This window comes from Triticum dicoccoides, chromosome 2A, assembly GCF_002162155.2.
Source record: "Triticum dicoccoides isolate Atlit2015 ecotype Zavitan chromosome 2A, WEW_v2.0, whole genome shotgun sequence".
Classification (NCBI taxonomy): domain Eukaryota; kingdom Viridiplantae; phylum Streptophyta; class Magnoliopsida; order Poales; family Poaceae; genus Triticum; species Triticum dicoccoides.
Window position 1 is genome coordinate 9,728,849 of NC_041382.1, and position 13,738 is coordinate 9,742,586.

The 13,738-nt window shown below is 45.1% G+C and overlaps 1 protein-coding gene across 1 annotated transcript; it reads left to right on the forward strand.

The window, feature by feature from the left end:
* The first annotated feature begins 8,620 nt into the window (after positions 1–8,620).
* Positions 8,621–12,508, forward strand: LOC119357388 (4-hydroxyphenylacetaldehyde oxime monooxygenase-like). Its single transcript, XM_037624366.1, has 3 exons — positions 8,621–9,103; positions 11,314–11,751; positions 11,891–12,508. Exons 1-3 carry the CDS (start codon positions 8,621–8,623, stop codon positions 12,506–12,508), a joined length of 1,539 nt encoding a protein of 512 aa, XP_037480263.1.
* Positions 12,509–13,738: the final 1,230 nt, after the last annotated feature.

The following is a 13,738-nucleotide window of genomic DNA, read 5'->3' on the forward strand; positions in this document are numbered from 1 at the left end:
GCCCAGACCCACTGCGCCGCCCCGACCGAGACCCACTGCGCCGCCAGAGACTTGGAGCCTCGTAGCCACCCCACCCCTGAACCCTCATCCACAGGAGGGCCATCCACGTCCACCTGGAGAGGAGGCCCGTGTCCACTAGGAGAGGAGGCCCGAACACCTCGCGACTTTCCCGCCGTCTATCCCCGCCTCCCCCAAGCTCGCCGTCTCTGCCCTCCGTCGTCTCCGCTCCGGCCACCACCTCATCGTGGTCAGGTAATCTTCATTGCCCTCCTCCCTCTGCTTCTCTTCTCCTCTCTTCCTCCTCTCCTCCCTCCCGGCCATGCCCTCTTCTTCTCTCTTTTGCTAGGTTTAGGTCAAATCCCCCTCGAATTTAGGTAAAATTAGGTTCAGTAACCATGGGCTCACACAACACAACACAAAAAACAAAGCACATAACTTCTGAACTACACTGAAACTTAAACATGGTTGGAGTATAGTCAATGAATCACCAAGCACAGTGAGATCATATTTTTCTTCAGATAATAATGGAGTACTTATGGGACATAATTATCTTAGTTTAGGCTCCTTCAGTAATGAGCTTAGCTGTGAGATACTCCATTTGTGGTGATAAGTACTCCATTTGTGGAGAGGGGAGTGCATTCAAAGAAGAGAAGAGAATACAAATGAATTGGCTTGTTTATGTCAAATACAAATGAATTGCTATTTGTGGAATTTAGGCTCCTTTGAATCAAGGAAGCACTATCAAATGAGATCATCTTCTTTCTGCTCCTTACCTAGACATAAACTTGGCAAGTTTTAGAAACAAGAATACAAATGATAGTCACTGCAGCAGAACATGATCTCTGCTAGTTATAGAAATTCATTGCTTGTCCTATGTTTTCTGCCAGGGTATTATTCAGGAAGCTTGCTTGAGTTTGTGTTCTTTAATGTGTAAATCTGCAGTTCTAGCCACTGTTTGTAGTTGTAGCCACTCCTTGCTGCTAGTTCCTCAAGGAGTTCTGCTCAAAATTAGCTCAACAAGTTGCTTAAATTATATGTAGTCAAGCTTGCAAATTGGATTTGCTGTAGTCAACCTATTAATATTTGTCAGTTTTGAAAATTCAGTTTATTCGGTTACTGAAAATTCAGTTAATTCAGTTAGGCACACAAATTTCAGAACTTTTGTGTGCCCTAGTACTTGGTGTTTGTAGAAAACCAGGAGTGTCAATGTGACTAGAATTCAGGAATTTATAGCCTAGCAAATTTATACTGGTCTGCTGGGTCTGAAGCTTACACTGTCTCTTGTGCACCTTTGCTGAATTCCCATGAACCCTTGATGTTCACTTTTTTTGCTATCTAAATTGAGTGTCATTATTTTGTTTGCACATGTTCTTATATGGGTGAAACTTCACTAGCTTTTAGGCTAGTGCAGGGTGTTGCTTTATTCTGTCATCAATTGTAACTATGTCACAAATAAATCGTTCCTTCTTCTGTATTTGACAAGTAATGACTATTGATAAGCAGAGGCATGGATTAATTTGTTTCTTTGCTATAACATACTGTGTATATCACTCCACAATGAAATACAATACATATTGATGTGCTTTGTAAAACTTGTTCATGTACTGAACTACTAATGCCTTGTGATGCTCTGAATTACTTGTGATGCCTCTGAATTACTTATGATCACATTGAGAAAGACTTGTAAAGATGATGATCATCTTTTACAGAAAACAATTTCTGTAAACACGTCAGTAACTTTGCTAGTTTGCTGGGTTTTGTCTCCGACCATCGTGTCGTGCTGATTTTGCAGGTACCCCGAGTGGCCCTTGAGTTTGCTGGAATGTCGATTAACTTCCGTTTCGGCAAATTTGGGTACTCCATATGTCCTATTTTCAGCAAAGGTCATGCTGAAATTTTCCGTGAATTTTAGCATGACTTTGCTAAAAAATAGGAAATATGGGGTACTTGTGACTAATGCATGGGCCGGGGTATCTTAGTACTTAATTAAGTAGGATCAACTGCCCCTTTATTCTTGCTACATTAAACCATAGGTGGCAATAGAGCCAAGTGATTAGGCCCAACTTAGAATTCTCCTTCACAGCTTAGCTTTTAGGATGACTCAGTGTCGACAAACCATAAATTATAAAACCTTGGCTTTTAGTGTGCCTCGGTGTCGATAAAAACCTAAATGATGAAAGCTTAGGCTTTTAGGGTGCCTCCGCGTCGACAAACCCCAAATGATAAAATCTTAGCTTTTAGGATGCCTCGGTGTCGACAAACCCTAAATGATGATACCATGATCTTGTTCCTTGACAATAACCAACTTTTTGACCAAACTTTTTTCCTATTTAGAGCGAAACATGGCCCACAATGATGAGGCCGGCGGTTCGGGCATGCAATTCTGGGAGTTGTCCCAAGAGATGGAGGAAGAACCTCATCGCTATGAGGACGCCGCGGAAGACACTGATCCTGACTACACAACCCCTAGTGGCGTCGGGGATGACACCACTAATGGTGCCGCCGAGGATGCCACCACTGATGATGGTAGCGCACGCACAGATGCCAGCCAACCGAAGAGGCAATGGAAGGACTGGCGCCCGAACGTGCTCCGCACCGTCAAGGAGGAATTTACTGAAGTGAACTCCGACGGGCATCCAACAGCGCCCAAAGAATTAGTCAAGGGGTACTCGCTTCAGCTCGGGTGCATTCTCCGGAGCACCGTCTCGATCCACATCGAGAACCTAAGGCATAAGGACCGAGGGAATTTGCACAGCCTCCTCTTCACAAAGCTGCACGAACGATACAAGTTCCCCGCTGACTTTGCAAACACACGCCTCTCAGGGAATAAAGTGAACAGTGCCGCCCTCACGACGATGAGCACGGCCCTGTCTACTTGGAGAAGTGCAGTGAAGAGCATGATTGACAAAGGTGATAGTTATGAGAAGATCAAGGCGAAAAATCCTTCGATCAGCGAACATGACTACAAGGAGTTCAAGATCAAGTGCGAGACCAGCGCAACCTCTGAATCAAGTCAGTGGGGGAAAGAAATGCGGGAGTTGAACTTAGGGGAACACAAACTCGGTCCCGGCGGTTATAGAGTGGCGGGGCCTATATGGGACAAGGAGGACGCGGAGCGTGCCGAGCAAGGCCTACCGCCCCGCTTCGAGAAATACCGTGACATGCAGACCAGGGACTATGTCAGGGCCCGATACATGGAGGACCCGGTAACAAAGGAGCTTACCACGGATCCGAAAGAACAGGGCGCTTGAGCGTGTTCTGGTAAGGAATACACCCCCGCGTAATTAGCTCCATATGGTTGCATTCTAATTAATGAAGCCAAATTTCTAGAAAGCAGTAGCACGGGGTCGTCTCAGAGCACCCCTTGGGACATCACTCTAAATAGGGCGTTGAACGTAATGAGAAACAAGGATAAGCTCAGTAAGCCATCGTCAGCTGGTCGTGTGGCCGGCAAAGGCTTGTCCACCAAATGGTCGTCATACTATAACGCTGGTGGGCGAAAGGAGAGAAAGACCAGCTTGGAAAGCTAGTCGCGCGAGGTTCAAGAACTCAAGGCACAAGTGGCACGGATTCTGGAGATGGTCCAAGAGCAAGTGCAACAACAACTGGGATCGACGCTCACCGCCATTGTGCCTACCTTGATTAAGGGGCTCACGACGTGGATTGCGGGCGGCCAACAGGGGCCGCCCCGGTTCCCAGCTTCACGGTCAGCAACTCGCACAACGCGCAGGAGGCGCCATTGGTGTCTCCGGCGGAGGCGGTATTGGTGTCTCCGACGCCGGCACAGGCATTGGAGCTTAATGCACCCGGGTGTACGCCGGCCGGCACCTCAGCAGCAAGCGGCCCCTCCGTCAGTTGCACGCCCGCCATTAGCGGTGCCTCGACATTAGCCGAGCTCGACGCCATCACAGTAACTAATTAAGCCTCTCGGCCGATGACTTCATCTCCTTGCCTTTGACTGGGCATCCCTGGCGCCCTACATGTTTTTGCGGGGCGCCGCCGACGTTCCATGCACTCTCCTGCACTTCGTGGGTGGCGAGTTGATCGATGTCGCCAAGGGCAGAATCATTCAACCGGGCAACCCCGTGTTCCACGGTAATCCGATGCCACCCACCGTGTATAGGGTTGAACTGGTTCGGGTGCTGCCAGGCTGCGAGGAGTTATTACCTCCGATTCGACCTGCTGGGGCCGACGAAGATGATGTGGTGACCCTCAGCGCCTGCGTAAGCTGGCCCCTGCTTTGGCCGAAGAGTCAGATTCGTTTGGGGGCGGGGGACACCACCCCACAGACAACACCGCCAGTCGCGCCGGCGCCAAGCCATGGCAAGACCGCCGCAACGCTACCGGACATGCCGGACATGCCTATGGCACAGGATCGGAACATGCATATGGCACAGGATCTGGACGACGACGACAACGACGACGGTACAGTTACCAACGTCGATAAGTACTTTGCCGAACATGGGTACGGTGACGAATTCTTCGGGCCTCCTTCTCAAGAACCCAACCCTGAAAAAGACGACCACTATCATGCTGGAACCGCGGAGAAACCAAATTGCAACAGGCGTCGTCTGGCGTTCAGTTCTCAGGAGACGCCTCCAGCTGCCGCCTTCACCGAGCCTCAGATAGCCGAGGTGCCAAATATTATTAGCCCAAACACACTCAAGAAGGCAGTCTGTGAGCAGAACTCGATCCCATTACAGCAGAAGAAGAAGGGACGGAAAAGAAAGAATAACAAGGGTGCCAGCCAGCCGGCACCGAGTACGATTCGTGCTTAGGACGGTCCACCTTCACCTAAGGATATCTCGAGGAGGGTGCATGTGGCGGGTAGGCCGATGCTACCGACTAATCTGCTCAATGCTGCAACCGGTGCTATGCGGAGTCTGCATGAAAGTGTTCTTTCTTTGGAAAAGCGGCGTCTCTCCGAGAATGATGTGGCATACCCAGTTTTCGAGGCCAAGGTGCCAGAGGGCAAGGGCTTTGTGGATAACGCCATCGGGGGTACGATCGTCCTGCGGTTCGATGACATCTTTGTTATGTTTAACCTTCATCCGCTGCACTACACCTTCGTTCGGCTATTTTCGCTGAGTATGGAGATGTGGATCATTAGAGACAAGACCCTGGACATCGCGATAGTCGACCCCTTCTACATGCATGCCAAGATCTTGGGCAGCGCTGGGGACCGGCAAGTCGCGAGTTCATACCTCGAAGGCGTCATTTTGGCAAATCCAGATAAGGATAACTTCCTCGTGCCTTACTTTCCCGAGTAAGTCATCCCCTCACCGCCCCGTAACATATGATTTCTTAGATTTTGATCGTTCTTTTTTTCTAGCATTCCATGTTTTGTGCAGTGACACACATTGCACACTCATCCTCTTAAGCCCGAAATATTCCATGGCCACGTATTTCGACTCAGACCGTCAGTCGAAGAAAGACTACGCAAATATGAAGAAAGTTCTTGATGATGTTCTCCCCGACAACGCCAGATCTGGAGGCACCTTCACCAGGCCAATTCGTAAGTACGACAAGCATGTGTTCGCCCACAATACGACATTCCCCTGCGTCAAGCAGCCGCCTGGCGGTCAAAAGGATGCCTATTACGCCCTCCATCACATGCGGACAATCGTACGGGACCATAATGACCTTCTGCTACTAAATAATCTCAAAGATTGGGCCGCAAGATTGTCGGCAATCTAGGACACGGACATCAGACAAGAATTCTTTCGCATCCAGTCAGAGTTTGCGGAAATCATCCATCAAGATGTCCTTCGTACCTCGGAGCAGTTCTACCCCAGACATCAACCGTCCAACAGTGAGATAGACACAACGCTACAAATGCAGGCTGACAACGCCCGTGATTTCATGGCCATCACGAGAGACGATGGCTTCATCCACGCTCCGGTCCCTGAGTCGAGTCGAAAGTAGTGATGCTATGTGTAGTTCTGGAATTTCGATTAGCTCATGTTGTAATTAAACTTTAATGAACTTGTATGTCTCTTTGGTTTGGACAGTCGTTCAACTTAGATGTAATCGATGCTATTTATTAGTAGGACCATGAATCGTACTATTAATGTCTTTCTTTTCTCTTCCGATCCTTTTGTTGCATATTTATATATTGCTTATGTATTGTCTGTGAATTGTTAGTAACGTTTTGTTTGGCTAGTGTATAGAGATGCCGTCGTATGTCGTGTACAAGGGTAAGGTTCCCAGAGTCTATGACGACTGGGAGGAGTGTCAGAGACAGGTTCACCGTTTCAGCGGTAACAGTTACAAAGGGTACACCACTAGGGCGGAGGTGGAATCTAGATACGCGCGCTATCTAGCCGGAGAGAGGAGGGAGCGGAGGAGGAACCGGATGAAGACCAGTTTCATCGCGATGATGCTCATCGTGATGACCGCAGCTCTCTTCTAGTTGATCGATATCGACTTGTAATGTGAAGACAAACTCGCTACTCGCGGTCTTGAGACTTGTAATGTTCTTTCTTTGTTCGGTCTTTTGAATTCGGAGACTAATATGATGAGTTGTATTCGGAGACTAATCTTCTATTGTATTCGACGAATTTGCTGTTGATATGTGGTGCCATCTATATTCTGTCCAGTAATATATTTTGTAACCTGTACAAATATCAGAAAAGAAAAAAATCCCTAATATTCATACAAGTAGCGCACCACTAACTAGTGCGCCATTAGTAAGCCAGAGCACTCTAGTGGCGCATCATCAACTAGTGCGCCATTAGTAAGCCAGAGCACATGGGTAAATATGGCCCTGGGAGGCATACTAATGACGCACCGTGGGACATACTAATGATGTACTGCGTGATGCGCCATTAGTAAAAAATACTAATGGCGTGATGCTAGTGGCGCACCTGTAGTGCGCCATTAGTAGGCAAAACAAATAAACCACTAGCAGGCCTTTTCCTAGTATAGTGTAGTCATCAGGCCCCGTGCCGCCTCCCACTGCTACTGCCTCTTGTCGCCCCCCGAGGCCGCCGCTGGGCAAAGCCGAGCGTAGCCAGTGAAGGGGGCGGCGGGGATCTGCTGCCTCGCGGCCCATTGCGCAGTGGCAGGATGATGGCTGCCGGTCCTGAGCCGGACGATCTTACCGCCAGATCGGATCGGGCACACGGCGATCGCGGGCCAGGTGGGGCGAGACAGGGGCCTCTTCCCGCGCGTGGAGGTGCTATAATTCTATGGAGATGGTAGATCGTGATCTGGTGGTGATCCGGCTACATGGAGCAGTGGGTTTTCAAGGCGAGTGCGAGACGACATTGGCAATGGATGCATGGCTGCTCCACGACAGGGCGCCCGTGTGGCCATGGACGTGAGAGCCTATCTCACGCGGCCTAGTTGGGCTTGGACGGATCGACAACTCTGGGACGTGCCTAGATGCTGGCGCGGTGGTGCCTGGCGGCGCTGGCTACTAGGCACCATGGTGGTGCAAGCACCCGGCCTGGCGGTGGCAGGCTGATTCGGGGCGGCGTGCGAGCCTGCTTTCATGATTATTAAGGTGGCGATCATCATGCTTCTCTCGCATCACGACAACGTCCTGCATGATATATAGGTCCTACTAGATTCTAGCCATTGACAAGTTCCGAAATGGCCCCAGGAGATCTTGCTCAGAATATCTGGATCGGGTGCCGAGTTGTGGCTTACTGGGTGAAAACCTAAGGTTTGGCCTTCATTGGTCATTGGTTATGCCCCGCGATTGCCTTGTTGAAGAAATTGTTTTGAGTGTGCAGACTTTCTTCAGGATGAAAACATAAGATCTTGCATCGAGCAACGACGGTGCTTGTGCACTGTTTTCTTCTTGGAGGTGTTGCTTTTGATGACATTCTTTATTTTTCGTGTGTTGTATTAAGTGGTGGTATCTATGCTGCTGTTGAGGAGGCGATCGCTTTGGCGGGTCATTTCCTTTTTCCTTTCTTTTTATTTCTTCTTTGGCTGTGTGAATCCTAGTTGTTTTTGTAACATCTTGTTGGTGCAGAGTCCGTGTGTAATTGATATCTTCGCAATATACCTCCCTTTAAAAAAACATATACACAAATATTTGAGTTCTTTATATGCAAAAGGGTTCAACTGAAGTTCAAAACTAATTTTCTGAATAAATATGTGTTCTTGAGGAAAATATTATAGTACCTACAAAGTTAACTTTTACGCATTGAACATCTTTGCAAGAATTTGTTACATTCAATTTTTTTTTCCTCTTTGAGATGTGCACCTTCGGTTTAAGCATTGTGCAAATTAAAAATGCCAGTTTCAGTCGACACTAGTTTGTTTGTTTTCTTGTGCATGTGGGCATCATCACATCAAGACGGCACAAGTGACAAGTCCTTAAACATTTTATTAGTACTACGCTCCCCTCTAACTACTTTGCTAGCTACTGTCTTTTTTTGCTTCTTTGTTTAACAGAACTGTGGCAGGTTCCATTAATGGGTGTCTTAAGCCATCTTCTACTTCGCCAACCAATGTTTTTTCTTTTCTTTCAATGATTGGGGTTAAAATGACTTGACCAACTGATACAAAGGTCCTTTAAAGCGCCAACTAAGAATGGGCTTAGGAACCTTCTATTTAAACCACCCGAGACCTCAGCCAAAGCGACACATCACGCAAGATTAGAACAATGCTGGCTTCTCAGCTTCTAGAGCTCCAACCCCAACAATGGCAGCTTCTGCTAGTAATCCTCCCACTCGTTTCCCTGCTCTTCCTCCTACACAGGAGCCGGAACAGGTCCGGTAGCATTAGGCTGCCACCAGGGCCCTGGCAGCTGCCCATCCTCGGCAACCTGCACCAGATCGGCCCGCTGGCCCACCGGAGCCTGTTGGCGCTCTCAAAGCGGCACGGGCCGGTGATGATGCTGCGGCTGGGCATGGTGCGGACGGTGGTGCTGTCCTCGCCGGAGGCCGCACGCGAGGCTCTCAAGACCCACAACGTCGACTGCTCCGGACGGTCCCCCTCGGCAGGGCCACGGTTGCTGTCGTATGGCTACAAGGACGTCATCTTCTCCCCCTACAGCGACTATGTCCAGGAGATGCGCAAGCTTTTCATCCTCGAGCTTCTCAGCAAGCGTCGCGTGCAGGCCGCTTGCTACGCTCGCGATGCCCAGGTACGTACGTGATTAGTTTTGTGAATGAGTGAAATTGTATGAAAATCTTATATTAGTCATCAACTTATCGCCCATGTGGGAGCGCGCACATAGAAACTTCCAAATTGAAACTATGTAGATCGATCTTGTATTTTCCATGTGAACTTATGCACGATATTAAATTTATCGGAAGTGTAAGAGAAAAACAAGTACAGTAAGCTGGGTTACTCGCACACATATGTGCACCAAGAATTACTATATGGACACTAAGAAATTTTTGAGTGACTAAGAAAGAAAGAGTGACACAGACACGAATATTATGAGATTATAAATACTGTGTTTTTATATCCACCATCCGAACCATGCTGAATTAAAAGACACCAGTGCTCATCTAAAAAACAAGTTCTACAAAAAGTTTTTATGATTTAAAGTTAAGCCTTCCAGTCCTACGCATTGAAAATCTATATATCATAATATTAGAAAACTGAAAATTATACAAATACCTTCTGGAGTTTATTACAATAAAAACTGTCCTGGACGAGACGGACAGCAGCTAATAAGAAGCTTTTTTGGCTGAGGATAACTTCGCATTTTGGTATATTTATAATGCACACTAGAAGTTTGGATTGAAACTAATTGATGGACCAATTATAATTGAAGTTAAATCAGTTTGTGCCTTTAAAATTGTGATGATGTGTCTGCTACTAGATTTTTTGTACTAAGTTAGCATATTCATAGTACATGATATTAACTCAGTACACATAACTCAGATGGTGAGCAATCCGATTGTTCGTATGTGGTATCAAAAGGGTCCACTAAATCTACGAGTGTTTGTGACTTATTTACATGGACCATATGCTTTTATTTATTTACAGTGCATACTTTTGTGCAGCATTATGTCTACAAATATGATTCTCCCAGATTTGTGCATATGTACTCAATTAGTTATTAGATAAAGACTAAATGTGAAAAAACTTAGCAATACCAGTTCTTAGTCTACTAAGAAACATATGCTCATTGATAGTAGATGTTTGTTTACATATGTACTTGAAGAATCACATAAATATGATACTACTTGTATGAAAGTATGTCCAAGAAAATCTAGACTGGAAATATATCTCATTGACTTCTGCTTGTTCATATTCTAGAGATAAAAATACAAGTACAAATATAAAATGGGAAACATAGAAATGAATACTCTAGATAATACAGAGAAATTGAATAGGACAGATACAGATTTGCTTCGAGCCTGAGGCATGCATTCGTGATGATTAGGAGTTTTGATTTTTGCAGGTGTGTCTATAGTGATTTAATGTCTCTGATACTTTATAGTATATGGCTATCAAGGTTTTCTTGCAGGGAAATTATTAAGATTTATCATTTGTGATTAATTTAAATGAAGACCATGATTATATATTTTCATGTACTGCAGAATTTTAGAGGCTGTTTCCGTCCGCAACAAATATAAATATATACTCGTTAACGATATAGTTATCTATCTTCTCTGATACGTTTTGGATTAATTTTGAAGATAACTTGTTTTTCTCTCAGGAAAGTTATGGGGATTTATGAGCGAGATTAGCTTAGGCATAATTATCAGAAGTAGATATTTTTTCTCTACTGCCAACGTATAATTTTCAAGGATATATCCATTTTTAGGACAACTATAAACATATGTTAGTTAAATTATAGTCTTCCAACATTTTGATCGTAAAGTCTAATCAAACCGCTGATGGTTTATAACTTTTGTCATAATCATTTATTAATACAAAATAAAAGAAAAATATATGGAGATGTGACACTGTTATAGTTTTCTAGGGGACACATGTTAGTCACATATGTATCATCTCCCTAAGTAAAATTATCTAATAGTTGGGCGATGAATTCATTTTTCCTTTTGAAGCATACACCTTGAGACCATTTGGCACAGTTCATGTGTGAGACATGCATCCTTGGTAGATAGTTTCAAACTAAGACAACTAAATGCAGAAAACAAACTAATCTCATGTTCAACCTAGCTGCATAATTCACATCTGACACTTAAGTACGGTTGCTTTCTTCAGAATTAATATTAGCCATAGTACTATACATAGAGTTAGTTTTTGCCATGTAGAGAGAGAGTGTGTAGTCCATAACTAAACATAAATTATTAGTCCATGGATAAGAAAATATTGAGAATTAACAGGAAACGACTGTGGTAATCCTATTAATTTCTACATGTCAATGATTAGGTAGAAAAGCTGGTGAATAACCTCACCAGTATCGGGACAAAACCAGTGCCGGTTCCTGACTACATCTCTGCTACGTTGGATGGGATCTTTGGCTCTTTTGTTTTTGGGGGAAACCGCGCTGCAGAGAAATTCAAGGGGCAATTGGTCCCTGTGATGAACGAGGCCGTGGACATGCTGAGCAGCTTCTCTGCCGAGGACTTCTTTGCCAACGCCACTGGCAGCCTCTTTGACCATGTTACAGGCATCAAGGCCCGCCGACACAGGATCTTTAAGAAGCTCGATGGATTCTTCGAACAAGTCATCGAGCATTACGTGAATGAAGACCCCACTAGAAAAAAACTTGATGACAATTGCGGATCAGCACTTCTGGAAGAACTTATCGACTTATGGAAAAAGCAAAATAAGATCACTAAGGATCATGTAAAGGCTATCCTCATGGTAATAATAATTATCGCATTCGTTGTGGAAGATGCATCATGCAACTCCTTTTCGGAAAGAAAAGAATTAATATTTGGTTCATCTTCTTGTGCAACTAGTACTCAAATATATTTTTCTCACGTGAATACATATGTTGCAGGACACTTTCGTCGCTGGCAATGATACTAGTGCAATAACAATAAACTGGGCAATGGCAGAGCTAATTCGGCACCCAAGGGTGCTCAAGAAGGTACAAGAAGAAATCAGAACTGCAGTAGGGAAGAAAGAGAGGGTGCAAAACGAAGACATGTCCAACCTATGCTACTTAAGAATGGTTGTCAAGGAGACCCTACGGCTGCGTATCCCGGCGGCTTTGCTGGTACCAAGGGAGACCTTACGGAAGATTCAGATTGCAGGATACGACATCCCAGCCAAGACAAGGGTTATTGTAAATGCATGGGCTATTGCTAGGGATCCCAATGTTTGGAAGGACCCGGAGGAGTTTTACCCTGAACGTTTTGAGGTCATGGATATAGACTTCAATGGAGCACATTTCGAGCTTTTGCCCTTTGGCTCGGGACGGCGCATCTGCCCAGGAATGGACATGGGTGTGGCCAACGTAGAATTCATCCTGGCCAACATGCTTTACTGCTTCAACTGGGAGCTTCCACCTGGAATGAATATTGAGGATCTAAGCATGGAGGAGGAAGGGGCTCTGACCATTCGAAAGAAGACGCCACTGATGTTGGTGCCGACAAGGTACACTGCATATCAGTGATCAAACCAAATGGTTGGAAATATGACCGGTCACTTCTTCATGTTTTGTTGTATGTGTGATTTGTTTTGTGTTCATTTCTTTACAATAAGTAAGTGTGTCCGTCTATGCTTGGCGGTTCTTACACTACTCATTGTATTTTGTAACCTGCTATCAGAAAATGGTACCAAAAGCAAAAAAAAGACTGTGTTAGCCAAATGAAAAAATAAGCAAGGGTTGGTTGGAAAATTAAAGCATTATTAGGTTAATCCACCTGAATGACAAACGCAATGCGTTGCTTTTCATCCTTGTGATGATTGTATGTTACTTGTGTTAATTAGTGTATTTTTTTGGAAAAGGAGGCAAAACCCCCGGTCTCTGCATCAATCGATGCATGCATCCATCTTATTAACAATAAAATAACAAAGTCTTTTGGTCACTAGGATCTCATAATCAAAGTGCCAATCGCAATAAAACAAATGAAAAATGCCACATCCGGCAATACAGATCAGACTACGATGCCTATACACTTAGTCTATTATCAACACGATATCCAAATCGGCTGAAGATAGCATGTGCTACCGTCTCCCAACGGTTGCACGCAATAACCAAAAGCTCACTGCAGCCCACATGACTGAGTAATGACCACATACAGATCCACGTTGTAGGTCTGTAGATTACCTGCAAAAAAATCGTGAAGTTTCTCCCATTAAAAATCACATCATTTCTTGTATTCCATATCGCCCAAAGTAGTGCACATATCCCTATCCGAATATGTTTCGCCATATGTAAGTCCACTTCATTGAGCCATGTCCCAAATAACGTGTTTATGCTCATTCGGGGATGTACGTTAAAAGCTATATGAATTGAGTGCCATAATAATTTTGCAAGTGGACACTCGAGAAATAGGTGTTTAATTGTTTCATAGTGCTCACGAAAACAACATCTGGAGCTACCGATCCAACTTCTTTTAAGCAAATTATCTTTTGTCAAATGACTCCTTTGTGAATGAACCACATGAAAATCTTAATTCGAAGCTGAACTTTAATTTTCCATATGTGTAAAGACCTAGACAATGACCCTGAATCAATTAAGTCCAGATACATAGATTTCACCGAAAAGATCCCGTTCGCAGCAAACTTCCAGCGAGACGTTTCTTTGTGGTCCGATAGTTGAACTTCCATCAACCTGCGGACAAGGTGTAACCACACGTTCCACCGATCCCCTACTAGGGATCGCCTAAATTGGATATTA